This window comes from Phyllobates terribilis, unplaced genomic scaffold (genome assembly GCF_046119375.1).
Source record: "Phyllobates terribilis strain yellow unplaced genomic scaffold, ASM4611937v1 Scaffold_235__1_contigs__length_3068650, whole genome shotgun sequence".
NCBI lineage: Eukaryota > Metazoa > Chordata > Amphibia > Anura > Dendrobatidae > Phyllobates > Phyllobates terribilis.
In genome coordinates, this window is record NW_027362995.1 from 1,319,747 (window position 1) to 1,340,422 (window position 20,676).

General features: G+C 44.8%; 1 protein-coding gene across 1 annotated transcript in view; it reads left to right on the forward strand.

Moving 5' to 3' along the window:
- LOC141215261 (uncharacterized) overlaps window positions 1-20,676 on the forward strand; it is a 42,155-nt gene that overhangs the window by 16,106 nt on the left and 5,373 nt on the right. The window contains exons 2-6 of the mRNA XM_073665584.1: window positions 11,820-11,906; window positions 12,099-12,278; window positions 12,362-12,485; window positions 12,569-12,666; window positions 13,200-13,290. Of these exons, the coding sequence (XP_073521685.1) occupies window positions 11,820-11,906; window positions 12,099-12,278; window positions 12,362-12,485; window positions 12,569-12,666; window positions 13,200-13,290 (580 nt within the window). The remainder of the gene's footprint in view (window positions 1-11,819; window positions 11,907-12,098; window positions 12,279-12,361; window positions 12,486-12,568; window positions 12,667-13,199; window positions 13,291-20,676) is intronic.

The window sequence follows — 20,676 nt, forward strand, 5'->3', positions numbered from 1 at the left end:
ATAGGTAATTCATTCCGTGATCCAGAAATCCAAATCCTTGTTGACGGCACCATCGACGTAGCCAGTTGTTCACCTGTAGAATCTTATTCCACCTCATTGTTCCATGGCCATCCACTGGGAGGATGGATGAGAAGACCACCTGCGCTCCCAATTCTTTCACTTTCTTGCCTAAGTCTTCAAAGTCACTGCAGATGGTTACCAGGTCCTTTCTTGCGGTGTCATTTGTCCCCACATGTATTAGCAGGAATGGGTAGTGATCTGTAGGTCTGAAGAGTCTTGATATCCTGTCAGACACATCTTTAATTTTTGCTCCTGGAAGACAGCACATTTCTCTTGAGGTTATGTCTGGTCTGCAGATAGCGGCCTCTGTTCCTCTTAACAGGGAATCCCCTATGACCACCACTCTCCGTTTATTCTTCACAACATTCTTCTTTCTCCATCCAGGAGGATTCTGAGGGCTTACAAGGTTATTCATTGCTGGCAAAGTCTTATTTTGCTGTATTTCTTCATGGTTCTCCTGCGTGAGAGCCTGGTACTGGTTCCTGAGCAGTATGGGTGCTGACTGCCTCTCGATCCTCCTGCTTCTCTGGGTCACATGCTTCCATTCCTCTGTTTCATCAGGTGCAGTTCGAATTTCTTCTCTTTCTGAATCATGAAGAGATAATTCTGCTCTGTCTAAGAACTCTTCACCTTCCTTAATGATTTTCAAGGTAGTTAACCTCTCTTCTAGATTTCGCAACTTTTCCTCCAACAGGGACACAAGCTTGCATTTCTGGCATGTGAAGTTTGGCTTTTCCACTGGCAAATCTGTGAACATGTAGCAGGATATGGAGCTCACCAAATGGCTCCTGGACTCTTCCATGTTCTTACTGTTAATGTTCTGAAAACAGTGAAAAAAGCTCCAAAATGCTCGCGCCGGTAGGCGCGCGGTTTACCGATGTCCTCTTTTCAGCTCCAACAGCCAAAATCCAGTGTTCTTTGAGCTCGCGGAGACTCTTCACTTACCCCAAAATGCAGTGGGAATATGCAAACTATCTCCTCAGGACTCCTCCCCTGGTTTACCGATGTCCTCTTTTCAGCTCCAACAGCCAAAATCCAGTGTTCTTTGAGCTCGCGGAGACTCTTCACTTACCCCAAAATGCAGTGGGAATATGCAAATTATCTCCTCAGGACTCCTCCCCTGGTTTTGGAGTGCAGGATGGGAGCAGGGCTGAGACTGGAGAGCAGAGGAGATGAAGGGACTGCGGGCAAAGGATGACACAGAGAGGAGGAGGGGGCCATGGATGAAGGGGCTGCTGCGGAGTACAGTGCAGGAGGGGAGCAGGGCTGAGACTGGAGAGCAGAGGAGATGAAGGGACTGCGGGCAGAGGATGACACAGAGAGGAGGAGGGGGCCATGGATGAAGGGTCTGCTGCGGAGTACAGTGCAGGACGGGAGCAGGGCTGAGGCTGGAGAGCAGAGGAGATGAAGGGACTGCGGGCAGAGGATGACACAGAGAGGAGGAGGGGGCCATGGATGAAGGGGCTGCTGCGGAGTACAGTGCAGGACGGGAGCAGGGCTGAGGCTGGAGAGCAGAGGAGATGAAGGGACTGTGGGCAGAGGATGACACAGAGAGGAGGGGGCCATGGATGAAGGGTCTGCTGCGGAGTACAGTGCAGGACGGGAGCAGGGCTGAGACTGGAGAGCAGAGGAGATATAGGGACTGCGGGCAGAGGATGACACAGAGAGGAGGAGGGGGCCATGGATGAAGGGTCTGCTGCGGAGTACAGTGCAGGACGGGAGCAGGGCTGAGGCTGGAGAGCAGAGGAGATGAAGGGACTGCGGGCAGAGGATGACACAGAGAGGAGGAGGGGGACATGGATGAAGGGGCTGCTGCGGAGTACAGTGCAGGACGGGAGCAGGGCTGAGGCTGGAGAGCAGAGGAGATGAAGGGACTGCGGGCAGAGGATGACACAGAGAGGAGGAGGGGGACATGGATGAAGGGGCTGCTGCGGAGTACAGTGCAGGACGGGAGCAGGGCTGAGGCTGGAGAGCAGAGGAGATGAAGGGACTGCGGGCAGAGGATGACACAGAGAGGAGGAGGAGGCCATGGATGAAGGGGCTGCTGCGGAGTACAGTGCAGGACGGGAGCAGGGCTGAGGCTGGAGAGCAGAGGAGATGAAGGGACTGCGGGCAGAGGATGACACAGAGAGGAGGAGGGGGCCATGGATGAAGGGGCTGCTGCGGAGTACAGTGCAGGATGGGAGCAGGGCTGAGACTGGAGAGCAGAGGAGATGAAGGGACTGCGGGCAGAGGATGACACAGAGAGGAGGAGGAGGCCATGGATGAAGGGGCTGCTGCGGAGTACAGTGCAGGACGGGAGCAGGGCTGAGGCTGGAGAGCAGAGGAGATGAAGGGACTGCAGGCAGAGGATGACACAGAGAGGAGGAGGCGGCCATGGATGAAGGGGCTGCTGCGGAGTACAGTGCAGGACGGGAGCAGGGCTGAGGCTGGAGAGCAGAGGAGATGAAGGGACTGCGGGCAAAGGATGACACGTGGAGCTAGAGAGGAGGGGAACAGCGGCAGGTCAGGTGGAGGCAGGCAGGGAAGTAGAAGAGTAGAGCGTGCAAGCACTGCCGTTTTGCCACGACCTCCGCCGTCCTCCTGCCAAGCATGCAGGACGCGAGTGCCAGCATGGCGTTATGATGACACTGCATGCACAGGCATCCCTGTATGCACCTTTGCGCACCCGGCGGCAGGGCGCTTTGAAGTGCGGGACGCCCACACTGATATGATTATATCAGTGCTGGCGTCTGGACGCCTGCAGGCAGCGGCTATTGCCAGGACAAGGATCTCTTTGATCCTTTTATCCTAGCAGTGTGACTCTCTACTGACATGGTAATTAACCATGTCAGCCTATAGTCACAGGCAATAGATGGACATCTGTCCATCTTCTTTTGACATGCCCAGACTTTTCTTGTCCTGGGCATATCTGAAAAGTGGGGGAATTATTATAAGGGGGCCAACTATATATGTGTGGAGGCACAATTATATTTATGTGCATGTGGGCATATATAAGTGTGGGGACACATGGGGACATAGGCACATAAGGCAATACACTGTGTGCCGAATTATTAGGCAAATGAGTATTTTGATCACATGATATTTTTTATACATGTTGTCCTACTCCAAGCTGCATAGGCTTGAGAGCCAACTACCAATTAAGTAAATCTGGTGATGTGCATCTCTGCAATGAGGAGGGGTGTTGACTAATGACATCAACACCCTATATAAGGTGTGCTTAATTATTAGGCAACTTTGTTTCCTTTGGCAAAATGGGTCAGAAGAGAGATTTGACAAGCTCTGAAAAGTCCAAAATTGTGAGATGTCTTGCAGAGGGATGCAGCAGTCTTGAAATTTCCAAACTTTTGAAGCGTGATCACCGAACAATCAAGCGTTTCATGGCAAATAGCCAACAGGGTCGCAAGAAGCGTGTTGGCCAAAAAAGGCGCAAAATAACTGCCCATGAATTGAGGAAAATCAAGCGTGAAGCTGCCAAGATGCCATTTGCCACCAGTTTTGCCATATTTCAGAGCTGCAGCGTTACTGGAGTATCAAAAAGCACAAGGTGTACGATACTCAGGGACATGGCCACGGTAAGGAAGGCTGAAAAATTACCACTTTTGAACAAGAAACATAAAATAAAATGTCAAGAATGGGCAAAGAAATATCTTGACTGATCTTTCAAAGGTTTTATGGACTGATGAAATGAGAGTGACTCTTGATGGGCCAGATGGATGGGCCATTGGCTGGATCAGTAAAGGGCAAAGAGCTCCACTCCGACTCAGATGCCAGCAAGGTGGAGGTGGGGTACTGGTATGGGCTGGTATCATCAAAGATTAACTTGTGGGACCTTTTCGGGTTGAGGATGGAGTGAAGCTCAACTCCCAGACCTACTGCCATTTTCTGGAAGACAACTTCTTCAAGCAGTGGTACAGGAAGAAGTCGGTATCGTTCAAGAAAAACATGATTTTCATGCAGGACAATGCTCCATCACATGCATCCAACCACTCCACGGCGTGGCTGGCCAGTAAAGGTCTAAAAGAAGAAAAAATAATGACATGGCCCCCTTGTTCACCTGATCTGAACCCCTTAGAGAACCTGTGGTCCATCATAAAATGTGAGATCTACAGGGAGGGAAAACAGTACACCTCTCGGAACAGTGTCTGGGAGGCTGTGGTGGCTGCTGCACGCAATGTTGATCGAAAACAGATCAAGCAACTGACAGAATCTATGGATGGAAGGCTGTTGAGTGTCATCATAAAGAAAGGTGGCTATATTGATCACTAATTTTTTTGTTTTTGCATGTCAGAAATGTTTATTTCTAAATTTTGTGCACCGATATTGGTTTTCCTGGTGAAAATAAACAAGTGAGGTGTGATTATATTTGGTTTTTATTGTTTCCTAATAATTCTGCACCGTAATAGTTACTTGCACAAACAGATATCCTCCTAAGATAGCCAAATCTAAAAAAAAAACACTCCAACTTCCAAAAATATTAAGCTTGGATATTTATGAGTCTTTTGGGTTGATTGAGAACATAGTTGTTGATCAATAATAAAAATAATCCTCTAAAATACAACTTGCCTAATAATTCGGCACGCAGTGTATATACACATGCATATACAGGTACTTCTCACTAAATTAGAATATCATCAAAAAGTTAATTTATTTCAGTTCTTCAATACAAAAAAGTGAAACTCATATATTATATAGAGTCATTACAAACAGAGTGATCTATTTTAAGAGTTTATTTCAGTTAAGGTTGATGATTATGGCTTACAGCCAATGAAAACACACAAGTCATTATCTCAGTAAATTAGAATACTTTATAACACCAGCTTGAAAATTATTTTAAAATCTGAAATGTTGGCCTACTGAAATGTATGTTCAGTAAATGCACTCAATACTTGGTCGGGGCTCCTTTTGCATCAATACTGCATCAATGCTTCGTGGCATGGAGGCGATCAACTGTGACATTGCTGAGGTGTTATGGAAGCCCAGGTGGCTTTGATAGCAGCCTTCAGCTCATCTGCATTGTTGCGTCTGGGGTCTCTCGTCTTCTTCTTGACAATACCCCACAGATTCTCTATAGGGTTAAGGTCAGAAGAGTTTGCTGGCCAATCAAGCACAGTGATACTGTTGTTTGTTAACCAGGTATTGGTACTTTTGGCAGTGTGGACAGTTGCCAAATCCTGCTGGAGAATGAAATTTCGATCTCCAAAAAGCTTGTCAGTAGAGGGAAGCTTGAACTGCTCTAAAATTTCCTGGTAGACGGCTGCGCTGACTTTGGTCTTGATAAAACACAGTGGACCTTCGCCAGCAGATGACATGGCTCCCCAAACCATCACTGATTGTGGAAACTTCACACTAGACCTCAAGCAGCTTGGATTGTGACCTCTCCATTCTTCCTCCAGACTCTGGGACCTTGATTCCAACACCTTGGACCACTGAGCAAAAGTCCAGGTCTTTTTCTCCTTGGCCCAGGTAAGACGCTTCTGGCGTTGTCTATTGGTTATGAGTGGCTTGACACAAGGAATGCGACACTTGTAGCCCATGTCCTGGATATGTTTGTGTGTGGTGGCTCTTGAAGCAATGACTCCAGCAGCAATCCACTCCTTGGGAATCTCCCCCACATTTTTGAATGGCCTTTTCTCAACAATCCTTTCAAGGTTGCGGTTATCCCGGTTGCTTGTGCACCTTTTTCTACCACACTTTTTCCTTCCACTCAACTTTCTATTAATATGCTTGGATACAGCACTCTGTGAACAGCCAGCTTCTTTAGCAATGGCCTTTTGTGGCTTACCCTCCTTGTGGGGTGTGTCAATGACTGCCTTCTGGACATCTGTCAAGTCAGAAGTTTTCCCCATGATTGTGGAGCCTACTGAAACAGACTAAGGGACCTTTTTAAATGCTTAGGAAGCCTTTGCAGATGTTTTTTTGTTAATTATTCTAATTTTCTGAGATAATGACTTTTTTGTGTTTTCATTGGCTTTAAGCCATAATCATCAACATTAACAGAACTAAACAATTGAAATAGATCACCCTGTTTGTAATGACTCTATATAATATGAGTTTCCTTTTTTTATTGAAGAACTGAAATAAATGGCTTTTTGATGATATTCTAGTGAGATGCACCTGTGTATATATATGAATTCGCATACATGGTAGTATGAAAAAACATACAGTACAGACCAAAAGTTGGACACACCTCATTTAAATATTTTTCTGTATTTTCATCACTATGAAAATTGTACATTCACACTGAAGGCATCAAAACTATGAATTAACACATGTGGAATTATATACTTAACAAAATAGTGTGAAACAACTGAAAATATGTCTTATATTCTAGGTTCTTCAAAGTAGCCACCTTTTGCTTTCATGACTGCTTTGCACATTCTTGGCATTCTCTTGATGAGCTTCAAGAGGTAGTCACCGGAAATGGTTTTCACTTCACAGGTGTCCACTGTCAGGTTTAATAAGTGGGATTTCTTGCCTTATAAATGGGGTTGGGACCATCAGTTGTGTTGTGCAGAAGTCTGGTGGATACACAGCTGATAGTCCTACTGAATAGACAGTTAGAATTTGTATTATGGCAAGAAAAAAGCAGCTAAGTAAAAAAAAACGAGTGGCTATCATTACTTTAAGAAATGAAGGTCAGTCAGTGCGAAAAATTGGGCCAACTTTGAAAGTGTCCCCAAGTGCAGTTGCAAAAACCATCAAGCGCTACAAAGAAACTGGCTCACATGAGGACCGCCCCAGGAAAGGAAGACCAAGAGTCACCTCTGCTTCTGAGGATAAGTTTATCCGAGTCACCAGCCTCAGAAATCGCAGGTTAACAGCAGCTCAGATTAGAGACCAGGTCAATGCCACACAGAGTTCTAGCAGCAGACACACCTCTTCAACAACTGTTAAGAGGAGACTTTGTGCAGCAGGCCTTCATGGTAAAATAGCTGCTAAGAAACTACTGCTAAGGACAGGCAACAAGCAGAAGAGACTTGTTTGGGCTAAAGAACACAAGGAATGGACATTAGACCAGTGGAAATCTGTGCTTTGGTTTGATGAGTTCAAATTTGAGATCTTTGGTTCCAACCACCGTGTCTTTGTGCGATGCAGAAAAGGTGAATGGATGGACTCTACATGCCTGGTTCCCACCGTGAGGCATGGAGGAGGGGGTGTGATGGTGTGGGGGTGCTTTGCTGGTGACACTGTTGGAGATTTATTCAAAATTGAAGGCATACTGAACCAGCATGGCTACCACAGCATCTTGCAGTGGCTTGCTCTTCCATCCGGTTTGCGTTTAGTTGGACCATCATTTATTTTTCAACAGGACAATGACCCCAAACACACCTCCAGGCTGTGTAAGGGCTATTTGACCAAGAGGCGGAGTGATGGGGTGCTACGCCAGATGACCTGGCCTCCACAGTCACCAGACCTGAACCCAATCGAGATGGTTTGGGGTAAGCTGGACCGCCGAGTGAAGGTAAAAGGGCCAACAAATGCTAAGCATCTCTGGGAACTCCTTCAAGATTGTTGGAAGACCATTTCCGGTGACTACCTCAAGAGAATGCCAAGAGCGTGCAAAGCAGTCATCAAAGCAAAAGGTGGCTACTTTGAAGAACCTAGAATATAAGACATATTTTCAGTTGTTTCACACTTTTTTGTTAAGTATATAATTCCACATGTGTTAATTCATAGTTTTGATGCCTTCAGTGTGAATGTACAATTTTCATAGTCATGAAAATACAGAAAAATCTTTAAATGAGAAGGTGTGTCCAGACTTTTGGTCTGTACTTTATATATATATATATATATATATATATATATATATATATATATATATATATATATATATATATATATATATATATATATAATGTATGTATATGTGCATACATATTTTAGGACACTTATCTTTACACTCTTTCTTCAGTTCGAAATGTGGTTAAGAAATGGCAGTTAACAGCAACAGCAAGGAAGACCAAGCTAAATTTCAGTGAGAGCTGCTCGTAGGATTGCTGGAGAGGCAAATCAGAAACCCCCCCTGCAAAAGACCTTCAGAAAGATATAGAAGATTCTTTAGTTGTTGCACATTTTTCAACTGTTCAGAGACACCTGCTCAAATATGGCCTTCATGAAAGAGTCATCAGAAGAAAACCTCTCCTGAGTCCTCACCATAAAATTCTGTGTCAGACGTATGCAAAAGAACATCTAAATAAGCCTGATGCATTTTGGAAACATGTTCTGTGTACTGATGAGGTTAAAATAAAACTCTTTGGCCACAATGATCAAAGGTATGTGTGGAGAAAAAAGAGCACAGAATTTCAAGAAAAGAATGCCTTGCCAACCATTAAGCCTGGAGGTTGATCAATCATGCTTTAGGGTTGTGTTGCAGCCAATGGCATGGGATTATTTCATGGGTAGAGAGAAGAATGGATTCAATGAAGTTTCAACAAATTCTTAATGCAATAACACCATCTGTAAAAAAAGCTGATGTTGAAAAGAGGATGGCTTCTTCAAATGGATAATGGATTCTAAACACACTTCAAAATCCACAATAGACAACCACAAAGGCACAAGATGAAGGTTTTACAATGGCCCTCACAGTCCTCTGATCTGAACATCATTGAAAATCTGTGGCTAGACGTCAAAATAGCAGTGCATGCAAGACGACCCAGGAATCTCACAGAACTGGAAGAATTTTCCAAGGAAGAATGGATGAAAATCCCTCAAACAAGAATTTAAAAACTCTTGTCTGGCTACAAAAAACGTTTACAAGCTGTGATACTTGCAAAAGATGGTGCTACTAGGTACTAACCAATCAGGGTGTCCAAACTTTTGCATCGGCCCATTTTCCGTTTTGTAATTTTGACCATGGATGTTTCAACCTTTACATGCCACTGTGAGTAAAGGGAATTAAGGAAGGATTCCTTATCTTAGACGAACAAGGGCTGTAACGACACATCTCAACCTGTATGGTCCTTACAGGGATGATGGACCTTCCCATAATGGCTTGCTATACTGTTGTAGCTTTTAACAAAAGTTATGTAACGCCACATGTAACCATAAAGTTCTTGACTCTGCATAATGCAGGAGAAACATTCATAAAGTGTTGTGCCTGTTATCTGATATATATACTTGTCATCAAGTTCTTGTTAAGTAAAGTAAAGTTTATTTTTGGACTTTGGTCTCCTTCATTTATCTCCATACCATCTGGACTGGGCCTGCCAAGTGCAGTGGCAGCATACGGTCTTCAGAGTCGGGAAATATGACTCCACCAAATTAAAGTCTGTGATGCAATGTGGCATTGGTGGATGGAACAAGACATGATGTCTCAGATGTGCTCGATTGGATTCAGGTCTGGGGAATGGACAGGCCATTCCAAAGCATCAATGCCTTCATCATGCAGGAACTGCTGACACACTCCAGCCACATGAGGTCTGGCATTGTCCTGCATTAGGAGGAATCCAGGGCCAACTGCACCAGCATATGGTCTCACAAGGGGTCTGAGGATCTCATCTCGGTAACTAATGGCAGTCAGGCTACCTCTGGCGAGCACATGGAAAGCTGTGCGGCCCTACAAGGAAATGCCTCCCCACACCATTATTGACCCACTGCCAACCGGTCATTCTGGAGAACGTTCTCCACAGCATCTCCAGACTCTGTCACGTCTGTCACATGTGTGCAGTGTGAACCTGCTCTCATCCGTGAAGAACACAGGCCGTCAATGTGTAATCTGCCAATCTTGGTGTTCTCTGCCAAATGCCAATGACCCTTTACCATGTTGTACTATAAGCACAACACCCACTTGTGGACTTCAAGCCTTCATACCACCCTCATGGAATCTGTTTCTGACAGTTTGAGCTGACAAATAAATGTTAGTGGCCTGTTGGACGTCATTTTGCAGGGCTCTGGCATGCTCCTCCTGTTCCTCCTTGCACAAAGGAGGAGGTAGCGGTCCTGATGCTGGGTTGTTGCCCTCCTAAGGCCCCCTCCACATCTCCTGGTGTACTGACCTGTCTCCTGGTACAGTATATGCTCCATGCTTTGGACACTGTGCTGACACACAGTTACCCTTCTTGCCACAGCTCTCATTGATGTGCCATCCTGGATGAGCTGCACTACATGAGCTACTTCCTTGGGTTGTAGACACTGCCTCATGCTAATGTACGTCTAGGGGTGAGAGCAATGATAAAATGCAAAAGTGACCAAAACAGCCAAAAAGGATGAGAACAGAGAAATGTTCTGCAGAACCACTCCTTTATAGGGGGTGTCTTGCTAATTGACTCTCATTTCTACCAGTTGTCTGTTCCATTTACACAACAGCAGGAGAAATTGATTCACAATCAGTGTGGCTTCATAACTGGACAGATAGATTTCACAGAAGTGTGATTGACTTAGAGTTACATTGTGTTGTTTAAGTGTTCCCTTTATATTTTTGAGTAGTGTACGTAACAGCCCCATACACGAGATAAGTGTTGGCTGAACAGTCATTTGGCAGATGACTATCTCTCCCGACTCCACCATACACACAAATATTCCAGCTTTCTTGTGGTCTGTATGAGGGTCACCTCCAGACTCCTCTAGCAGGGGAGTATCTACAGGAAAAGCAAACAATTAGCCTCTAAAATTCAGGATGCCAGATCCTTCTCTGCCCTGACATCATCTGTCATTATATAGTTAGCCAACCCCGAATTCATTACTTCCATGCAACTTTAGTCTAATGTGTATGGGGGCTTTAAAATGTAACTCATTTGACGCTGCCTCTGGCCCAGCCTAATAGACTTTCGTACATTGCAGGCCCAGACACCATTATTAGGCATTTAAGTATCATAGTAACTAGGCAGCCCCATACTATTGAGTACTTGGGGGAGGAGGGGCATTCAGCCAAACTCTGTCACACCTTCTGAGATGCCATGTTTGCTTTTGACAGCAGCAATTTGGTAAACTGCCAGGGTTTATGTTGCAGCCGCACCTGTGCCATCCCTGCGGTGTACATCTATGTTCTGGTGCTCAAAGGAATTAATTATATTAAAACAAATGTTTAATGTGTTAGAAAATAACAAAATGTGTCTTATGATTTTTGCATGTTTTTTTCTTTTTATAAGAATTGTTGGTGCCAATTTTCTTTTGAAACATTTTAATTTCTGCTTTTTTTCTGGTGTTTTTCTTGTAATATAGGAACGCCTAAGGCCAGAAATAAACCCCATAAATCACTTTACCTGGAAACTTTGATATCTAATAATTTCTGCCCACAATATTTGTGTAAACAAAAAAGGTTTCATAAAAGCATCAAACTTCTGTGTGTGAATCAGACATAAGATCTAACGAGATAGAAGATTACAGTCCGGGGAAGACGGGAAACATATAGACGGGTGGAGATGTAGTCAGTGATGGACTCTGGCCAAATATGTTTCTGGAGCTGTATAAGAAGATGAAAATGTCGTCCTCATCATGAAGTAGTTATTTCTCATGTCACGTGTAATGAATATCTCCTGCAGTATTGCTAATGCCGATTGTAGTGTCCGTAAATGAGACGACAACTAGCGTTATTGAAGATGAGTCTATGAGAAACGTATTCAGCTGCAGACTCCGAGGAAGAAACTGCTTGTTGTCTGTGGCCTAAAATATATAGGTTTTATTAGCAGATATAAAGAAAAAAACTAAATAGTATAAAATTATAAATCTCCTCATATTTTTCTCTAATTATCTCCAGTAATTGTATTATTACACAGGATTTTTATGATGTTATATCTACTTATCTTCTTCTCATTCAGGTCTCTACAATATTCGATCCGCTCAGTGACAATCTTCTATATAAGAGAGTTTTCCTGATTTACCCATCAAAACTGGATATGGACAAGGTCAAGATGGCAGAGAAAATATTACACCTTACCCTAGAGATCCTCTTTCGTCTTACTGGAGAGGTGAGAGATTCTGATGGCGTCACATTACATCATTATTATCTATGGGAATAACAGATGGACAAAACTGGAGAGGTGAGGACTCTGGAAATGTCTGTAGTGAGATTTATTAATGTCTCTCTCCATAACCAGGATTACACAGTAGTGAAGAGGACCTCTAGTGGGCGCTGTCAGGCCCCTGTGTCTGAGGGATGGGAAAGACCCCTGAGCCCAATCACAGGACCTCCACCTCAACCCTTGCTACATGAGGACATCAATGACCAGAAGATCCTAGAACTCATCTACAAGATGATTGAGCTGCTGACTGGAGAGGTGACACTGCTGGGAATGCTGGGACATTATACAGTAAAGCTATGAAGGGATCGGGGGGATGACATTATCATTGTATGTGTCAGGTTCCTATAAGGTGTCAGGATGTCGCTATCTATTTCTCCATGGAGGAGTGGGAGTATTTAGAGGGACACAAAGATCTGTACAAAGATGTCATGATGGAGGTTCCTCAGCCTCTCACATCACCAGGTAATAGACAGGACTAAATACACACGGCCTATAATTATCTGTATGTAAAGAATGAATTCAGTCCCTGTATGTGTTTTCTCCAGTTCTATCCAGTAAGAGGACAACGCCAGAGAGATGTCACCGTCCTCTTCTTCCACAGGACTGTAACCAAGAAGATCCCAATGTTCCTCAGGATCATCAGGTAGATAGAGAGAAGATATCATGAGATCTTCTCTATGATGTGTAGACGGCTGTGAAGGTCTTGTGCTCAGCAGGGCTGTGGTGTCGGAGTCGGAGCCCATTTTGGTGGATTCGGAGTGGTATCAAATGGACCGATTCCTAAAATATATAATAAATTGGGTACAGTAGTTCAATGCAGTTTGTGGGGAATATTTTTTCATAAGAATTTGGGAAAGTTATGAAATGTCCTATAAATGTCTGTCGTATTCCTGATCTAAGGGTCTAGACTTTTAGCTGAGATGAATCTGTGCTACAGTAAATTTATCACTTTAATAATGGACCATGTATGAGGGAGTCTTGGAGTCGGTGTCATGGAAATTGAGGAGTCGGAGTTTTGGCTTACCGACTCCACAGCCCTGGTGCTCAGTCTTGTTTTATCCACCAGTATTATATGTTTTATACTTGTGTAATGAGAACGGTGGAGATGGCAGGATTAGAGCTGATCATAGATGTGACCTCTCCATCTGTCTGTGACTTTTACAATATTTGTTTCAGGGTGAAGATCTGACCCATATTAATACTACAGAGACATATGTGAGGGTTGATGAGTGGTGTAAAGAGGAGATTCCTACATATGACTACCCAGGTGAGTAGTAACCACTAAAGGCAGAGAAGTCACAGATTCTTCTCAGTCACCGGCTGTGGCTGCTTTATCGGTGGTGTAGTCCGGCCGTATCACAATCGGGTGATCACCATTTTGCCGCTAGACCACAACATTCTCCTCCGTGCGAAAATGTTCAAATTACTTTGTGTAATTGTGAAAGACCTTTTCTATAGAATTTACAACCTGGAGAATTCACCTACCCCCTGGGATTAGGAGACGCTGACCGTTACTTGCCCAGATCTGTAAACTACAAAGCCAAATGACAGCGTACGTAGAATGTGCTGACAAGTTCGAAAATCACTTAAAGAAAAATATTATGATGGGCCTGTAAGAGAAAGCGGAGGGTAATGATGCTGTTGGCTTCCTAGAACCTTGATATCTTATTGGATGAATCTACCTTCTCTCCCTTCTGTGCTGCTGAATGTGCTCATATGGTCCCTACAAGACCAGGTCCAGTCTTTCTGGCCAAACTCCATTAGTCATTTTTTGATGAAGACTGTTGAGTTTGATCATTTCAGTAGATGTGTTCTTGTCTATAGTCAGTTTTTGACTACAGTAATTGGTGCTCAACATACTCTGATTTAACCCCTTCCCACAGCCACTTTTGTGTTCCTAATCAGGCCCCATTTTTTCAAATCTGATGTGTGTCACTTTATGCGGGAATAATTTTGGAATTCTTCACAAAGGATAATAGGAAATGAATGGACTATACAAATTATTTTCCAACTTCTCTTTAATCTGACAGTACCCTATATACGGTTGTACACTATTGTCTGGGCACAAGGCAGGTTAAGAAGGGAAGGAGCGGCATTTAGCTGTTTGAATGCTGATCTTGGTGGATTAGTTTGCAGACACAATGTATCGTGGTCACTTGGCAGCTCAAAAGATGGCCACCACAAACAGGTTTGGCGCTATCTACCCTGTTTTCCAGATCCCAGGGATTGCTTTGCTCATTATTCTTTAACCCTTCTACATGGATCTGGCGTTATACAGAGACCCCTAGGCTTGGGCCACGGTGTTACCTGCTGTTCTATGGTGTGAGATGGGAAGAAGAATAGTCAGGTAGCCGGGTCAGAACCAGGAGAGCAGAGAAAATACAAAATCAGAAGACACAAGAGTAGTCAGTAAACGGGTCGGGGTCCCAACAGAAACAAATACACAAGCCGGGAGCTGAGCACAGAGGACTGAACCAGAGGAGAACAAGGCTGTATCTGGCAGCTTCCGGCAATATGCTTCCAGCTTTAGTAGGGTGCGATCTCCAGAGCAGCAGCAGCAGAAGCCACCAAAGCAGCCTCAGCAGCAACAGCAGCTCCATCATCAAGGCCGCAGCAGTGGCAGTCAGACAAGCGGCAGCAAGACCAGCCAGAGGAGCAGGGCAGGTCGCGAGTCCACAACCTCCAGCCAGGAGCAATCATATGAATTTATCCAGCCTCAATCTCCGGTACCCTGAACGGCAGAGTAGTGAGTGATCTACATGAAAGTTCACCATATTTTTTGTACTAGGAAAAACCCCAAAAGTGTAGTGCCAAGAGGAATAACAAGTAGTGTGAGCTGTGCGGTGTTAATTTTCCCAGCACTTATACTAAAAAGCTTTGCTCGAGTTGTATCCAAGAAACCATATCAGAGGAAACACCTAATTTTGCTATGGATTTAAAATCTTTAATCCAGACGGAGGTTAGGGACTCCCTAAAGACGTTGGCTACACGTAAAAAGAGTAGGAAGCTGAAACGTCATACATCAGACTCAGAGGAATCTGTAGTATTCCAGGGCAAGGGGAAGTCTATTTCCTCTCCTACCTACTCGTTATCCTCATCATCATCTTCCTCAGATAGCGATACAGGAGGTAGGCCATGTTTTCCAGCGCAAAACACAGATAAGCTGATTAAAGCCATCAGAACAACTATGGGCATAGCCGATACCAAGACCTCTAGGACTGTTCAGGACATTATGTTTGGGGGTCTGGATCAGAAGAAGAGGCGCACATTCCCCGTCAAAGAGAGGATCGTTCATCGACAGGGAATGGAAAAGACCTGATAGGAGAGGGCAGTTACCATCACCTTCAAAGAGAAGATACCCGTTTGAGGAAGAAGAATCAACCAGGTGAGATAAAACCCTAAAAATTGACGTGACAGTATCAAAATTCTCTAAAAAAAAAATCCGCCCTGCCGTTTGAGGATTTAGGAGCTTTCAAGGATCCTCTTGATAAAAAAGCGGAAACCTTATTAAAACAAACCTGGGAGTGACCAGCGGGAGCATTGAAACGGGCAGTCGCAGCCACTTGCACAGCCAGGTCAATGATGGTCTGGTTGCAGCAGCTAGAAGACAAGATTAAAGGGGACATTCCAAGGGAAAAAATCCTGGCCAGTCTTCCGCTAATGCAGGGGGCGGCTGCCTTCCTCGCGGACGCGTCGGCAGATTCAGTAAGGCTGGCCGCCAGATCAGCGAATTTATCCAACGCAGCTCGCAGAGCTCTGTGGCTCAAGAGCTGGTCAGGTGATGTACAGTCTAAGATGAAACTGTGTTCAATCCCGTGTGAAGGGGAGTTTCTTTTTGGCAAAGCTCTAGATGACCTACTGGATAAAGCCGCAGATAAGAAACACGGGTTTTCCAGTGTGTTGATGCCTCAGTACAAGACTTCCTTTCGTAAAAGGAAGTATAGAATAGGTAAATTTTCCAGAGACCAGGGCAGATAGAAGGACAAGGAGTGGAGGCTTCATGTTCGGAGGCCCTTCCTCTGAGAACAGAAAAAACCCTAAGTGATGGGCCTCCCCAGGTAGGAGGAAGACTGTCCCACTTCCTGCCTACCTGGGAAAAAATTACATCCAGTGCCTGGATATTAGGGATTATAAAGACAGGACTGAGACTGGAATTCAGATCCATTCTCCTGCAGACCTTCAGGATTTCGTCTCCCAGGAGGCCGAGAGAGCTAACAGCCCTGGAGCAAGAGATAGTAAACGTAGTGGAAAAGAAGGTTCTGAGAGAGACTAATAAGCGAGCAGGGCAAAGGATTCTATTCGCCCCTGTTTCTGATAAAGAAGCCGGACGGCTTGAAGGGCCTAAATCAACTAGAAGGGCCTAAACAACTTTCTAATCTACAGACCCTTCAAGATGGAATCTACAGTACAGACCAAAAGTTTGGACACACCTTCTCATTTAAAGATTTTTCTGTATTTTCATGACTATGAAAATTGTATATTCACACTGAAGGCATCAAAACTATGAATTAACACATGTGTTAATTCAAGATTGTTGGAAGACCATTTCCGGTGACTACCTCTTGAAGCTCATCAAGAGAATGCCAAGAGTGTGCAAAACAGTCATCAAATCAAAAGGTGGCTACTTTGAAGAACCTAGAATATAAGACATATTTTCAGTTGTTTCACACTTTTTTGTTAAGTATATAATTCCACATGTGTTAATTCATAGTTTTCAGTGTTAATGTACAATTTTCATAGTCATGAAAATACACAAAAATCTTTAAATGAGAAGGTGTGTCCAAACTTTTGGTCTGTACTGTATAATATCAGCCATAAAGGTGTTATTCCCGGGTTGTTATATGAGTGTCCTCGACTTGAAGGACGCCTATTACCACGTCCCAATCCATACAGGATACCAGCAGTATCTGAGAGTAGCTGTGTATATCATCAATCGTGTGAGGCAATTTCAGTTCACAGCTCTGCCCTTCGGCCTCTCCATGGCTCCAAGAATCTTTATGAAGATCATTCTGGAAGTAATGGCGCATTTGAGAGAACAAGATACTCTAGTTGTCCCTTACCTTGACGACTTCCTGGTAGTATGCAGATCAAGAGAGCATTGAAAACTCGCATTGACAAGAGTCAGAGCCAGCCTGATCAATCTTGAATGGATACTGAATCTAGAGAAGTCAAACCTGGAGCCTCGGAAGGTTCCGTCTTTTTTAGGGCTTATCTTGGACTCAGAGGGATAGACTTGTCTGCTACCGGAAGACAAGAAAAACAGAATTATGTCTCTAGACTCAGGGGACACTTGGACAGGAAGATGACACTTTCCAATACAGCCATCATCTCAATCGCATGGTGGCTGGATCGGGAGAACCTGTCACAGAGAGTTCTTTGGTCGTATCAGGTGTGGGACATAATTACAGCGGACTCAAGCTCAGATGGCTGGGAGCACATCTGGGAGATCGTGTAATACAAGGAGTCTGGTCGGACAGCGAGAAAGGCTTCTCCTCAAAACATGAAGGATTTGTCGGCGGTAAAGAGTGCAGTGATGAAGTTCAGTTCCCAACTACAGGGACAACACATCCGAATCATGTCAGACAACAGGACAACAGTCGCCTATGTCAATCATCGGGGGCACGAGATCCCGACCTCTCCTGTTAGTGAAAGAGCAGATTCTACAGTTTGCAGAACATCAATTTATGCTCTCGGCTCTGCATATAAGAGGCAAAGAAAACTAAAGATCAGATTTTCTGAGTCAGAATATACTGAAGCAGGGCGAATGGGAGCTGAATCCAACAGTATTCCAGCAAATTGTGGATCGCTGGGGTCAACCAGAAATAGATCTTTTCGCAAACAAACAAAACAGAAAAATAAGGATCTTCTGCTCCTTAAATCCAAAAGAAAGTAGATGCATTACAAATACCCTGGAGCTTTGGCCTAGCCTATGCTTTCCCCCCGCTAATGTTAATGCCAACGATTTTGAGGAAGATCCGAGAGGAACAGGCAAGGGTCATACTAATCGCCCCATTCTGGCCCAAGAGACCCTGGTTCACCTGGATAAAGAGGATGTCCCAATCAGATCCATGGGTCCTTCCAGATGCTCCAGATCTCCTCAAGCAAGGCCCAGTCTTCCATGCTCAGAGGTCGGGCTTTTGATGGCCTGGAGTTTGAAAGGTTGTTAGTAATCCAGGAAGGGTTTTCCCCAGGTCTAGTCACTACTCTGCTCAAAAGCAAGAAGCCTGTGACGACTAAGATCTATGGTAGGACATCGGCAAAATTCCTATCTATTTCGGCGCAGTCAGCTAAGGTTAAAATTCCTATTAAAGCTATTCTGGAATTTCTTCAAAGGGTCTTAGTTATGGGGTTGGCTACCAGTACCCTTTAGGCGCAAGTATCAGCGCTTGGAGCTTTATATAACTATAATTTGGCAGCAGATAGATGGGTTATCAGGTTTAAAAAGGTGTGCGATAGATCCAGACCTATTGCTACCCCGAGAATGCCTCCCTGGGATCTAAACCTGTTCCTGGAAGCCCTGACTAAGTCTCCTTTTTGAGACTTAAGGAAGTGTGACAGAAAGAACTCTCACTCTGAAGACAGCGATACTGATAGCGCTAACATCAGCCCGTAGAGTTAGTGACTTACAAGCTCTGTCAGTAAATCATCCTTTTACACAGGTCACTGTAGATGGAGTTACGTTAAGACCAGACCCGGCCTATTTTCCGAAGGTGGCCTCCAAATTCCACAGAACACAGGAGATCATTCTCCCCTCATTGTATCCTAACCCAAAAGATTTAGAGGAACAGAGGCTTCAAACTCTAGATGTTAGACTGGTTTTGGTTCAGTATTTGGAGGTAACAAGGCCTTGGAGGAGAAGTGATGCCTTATTTGTCTCCTTCCAGGGAGCAAGAAAGGGACTTAAAGTTACAAGGGGAACTATAGTTAGATGGATCAGGGACACCGTTAGCTTAGCATATTTCCCTAGTAATGTGCCGGTTTCAGAGAAACTGAAGGGCCATTCCACAGAGCTAGTGCAGCCTCCTGGACTGAGAAGGTGGAAGTGTCCATTGATAACATATGTAAGGCAGCAACATGGTAATCTCCTTCTACCTTCTATAACCATTACCGGCTTGATCTTTCTTCATCTGCTGATCTATCCTTTGGGAGAAAGGTGTTGCAAGCGGTGATCCATCCCTAAGGTGTCTGTTCTATATAAATCTCTCAGGTGGTGCCATCATAGGAGAAAGGGAAAAAAATCATAGTTACCTACCGGTAATGGGATTTTCCAGAGCCCATGACAGCACCCTCATATGCCCCCCTCCCCTTTTTTGATCACTTATGGTGTTCTCTATATATGGGTGTATAGTATGAAATGTTTTATTGGTGGTAGTTGTGTACTAACATACTGTCTGGAGGTCCTCTCATGCTCAAAAACAAAACTGATGTGGAGGAGAGGTACCGCCTTTTTTATTCAGCAGGTTTCCTGTCCTGGGTGGGCGGATACCATCTCTCAGGTGGTGCTATCATGGGCTCTGTAAAATCCTGTTACCGGTAACTATGATTTTTTTCATTTACAGACGATGGACCTGAGTGGGGCTTGTTGTTTGTGAGATGAGTAGAAGTTTTTATTGGTATTATTGTTGCCTACATAACTTGGTGGCTTTTTATTCCATATTTGGGAGGCAGAATGAACAAACAGTTGAAAACAACGCTCTACTGGTTCATCCTATGAGGTTTTCTATTCGATTTTGAAATGTCAGTGTCTTGGTGAATAATTAATTCAATGTATTTACCGTATTTTTCGGACTATAAGACGCACTTTTTTCCTCCTTTTTTTTTCTCCTATGCCCGCTGTTAAAGGGCATGAATATTCAACCTCTCTCCACGCCCATGGGCATGGGGAGGGGGTGAATATTCATGCCCTTTAATGAGCGGGCACAGGAGATAGCCAGCAGCCGCAGCGCGGCTCCGCTATGTGCCGGCTATGAAGGAGACTGAAGTCACTGCTCCCCGCGCACACAGTCCCGGCGTGGGAAGCAGTGACTTCCGGCAGCTGATCTCTCCTTGTGAGCCGCGCATGGCAGTGACATCATGCACGGCTCACATGGAGAGATCAGTGCAGACAGACAGGATGCAGCGCTTGAGGAGAGAGAAGAAAGGTGAGTAGGAGTGTTTATTTTTTTTTAATGTGCAGCATGATGGGGATTAGGGGTGCCATGCATATTAGGACAGGGATTAGGGGTGCCATGCATACCAGGACAGGGATTAGGGGTGCCATGCATACCAGGACAGGGATGAGGGGTGCCATGCATACCAGGACAGGGATGAGGGGTGCCATGCATACCAGGATAGGGATGATGGGTGCCATGCATACCAGGACAGGGATGAGGGGTGCCATGCATACCAGGACAGGGATGAGGGGTGCCATGCATACCAGGACAGGGATGATGGGTGCCATGCATACCAGGATAGGGATTAGGGGTGCCATGCATACTAGGACAGGGATGAGGGGTACCATGCATACTAGGACAGGGATGAGGGGTGCCATGCATATCAGGATAGGTATGAGGGGTGCCATGCATACCAGGATAAGGATGAGGGGTGCCATGCATACCAGGATGGAGGGATGCCAGGCATACCAGGATGGGGATTGGGACCACGTATAAAAGGA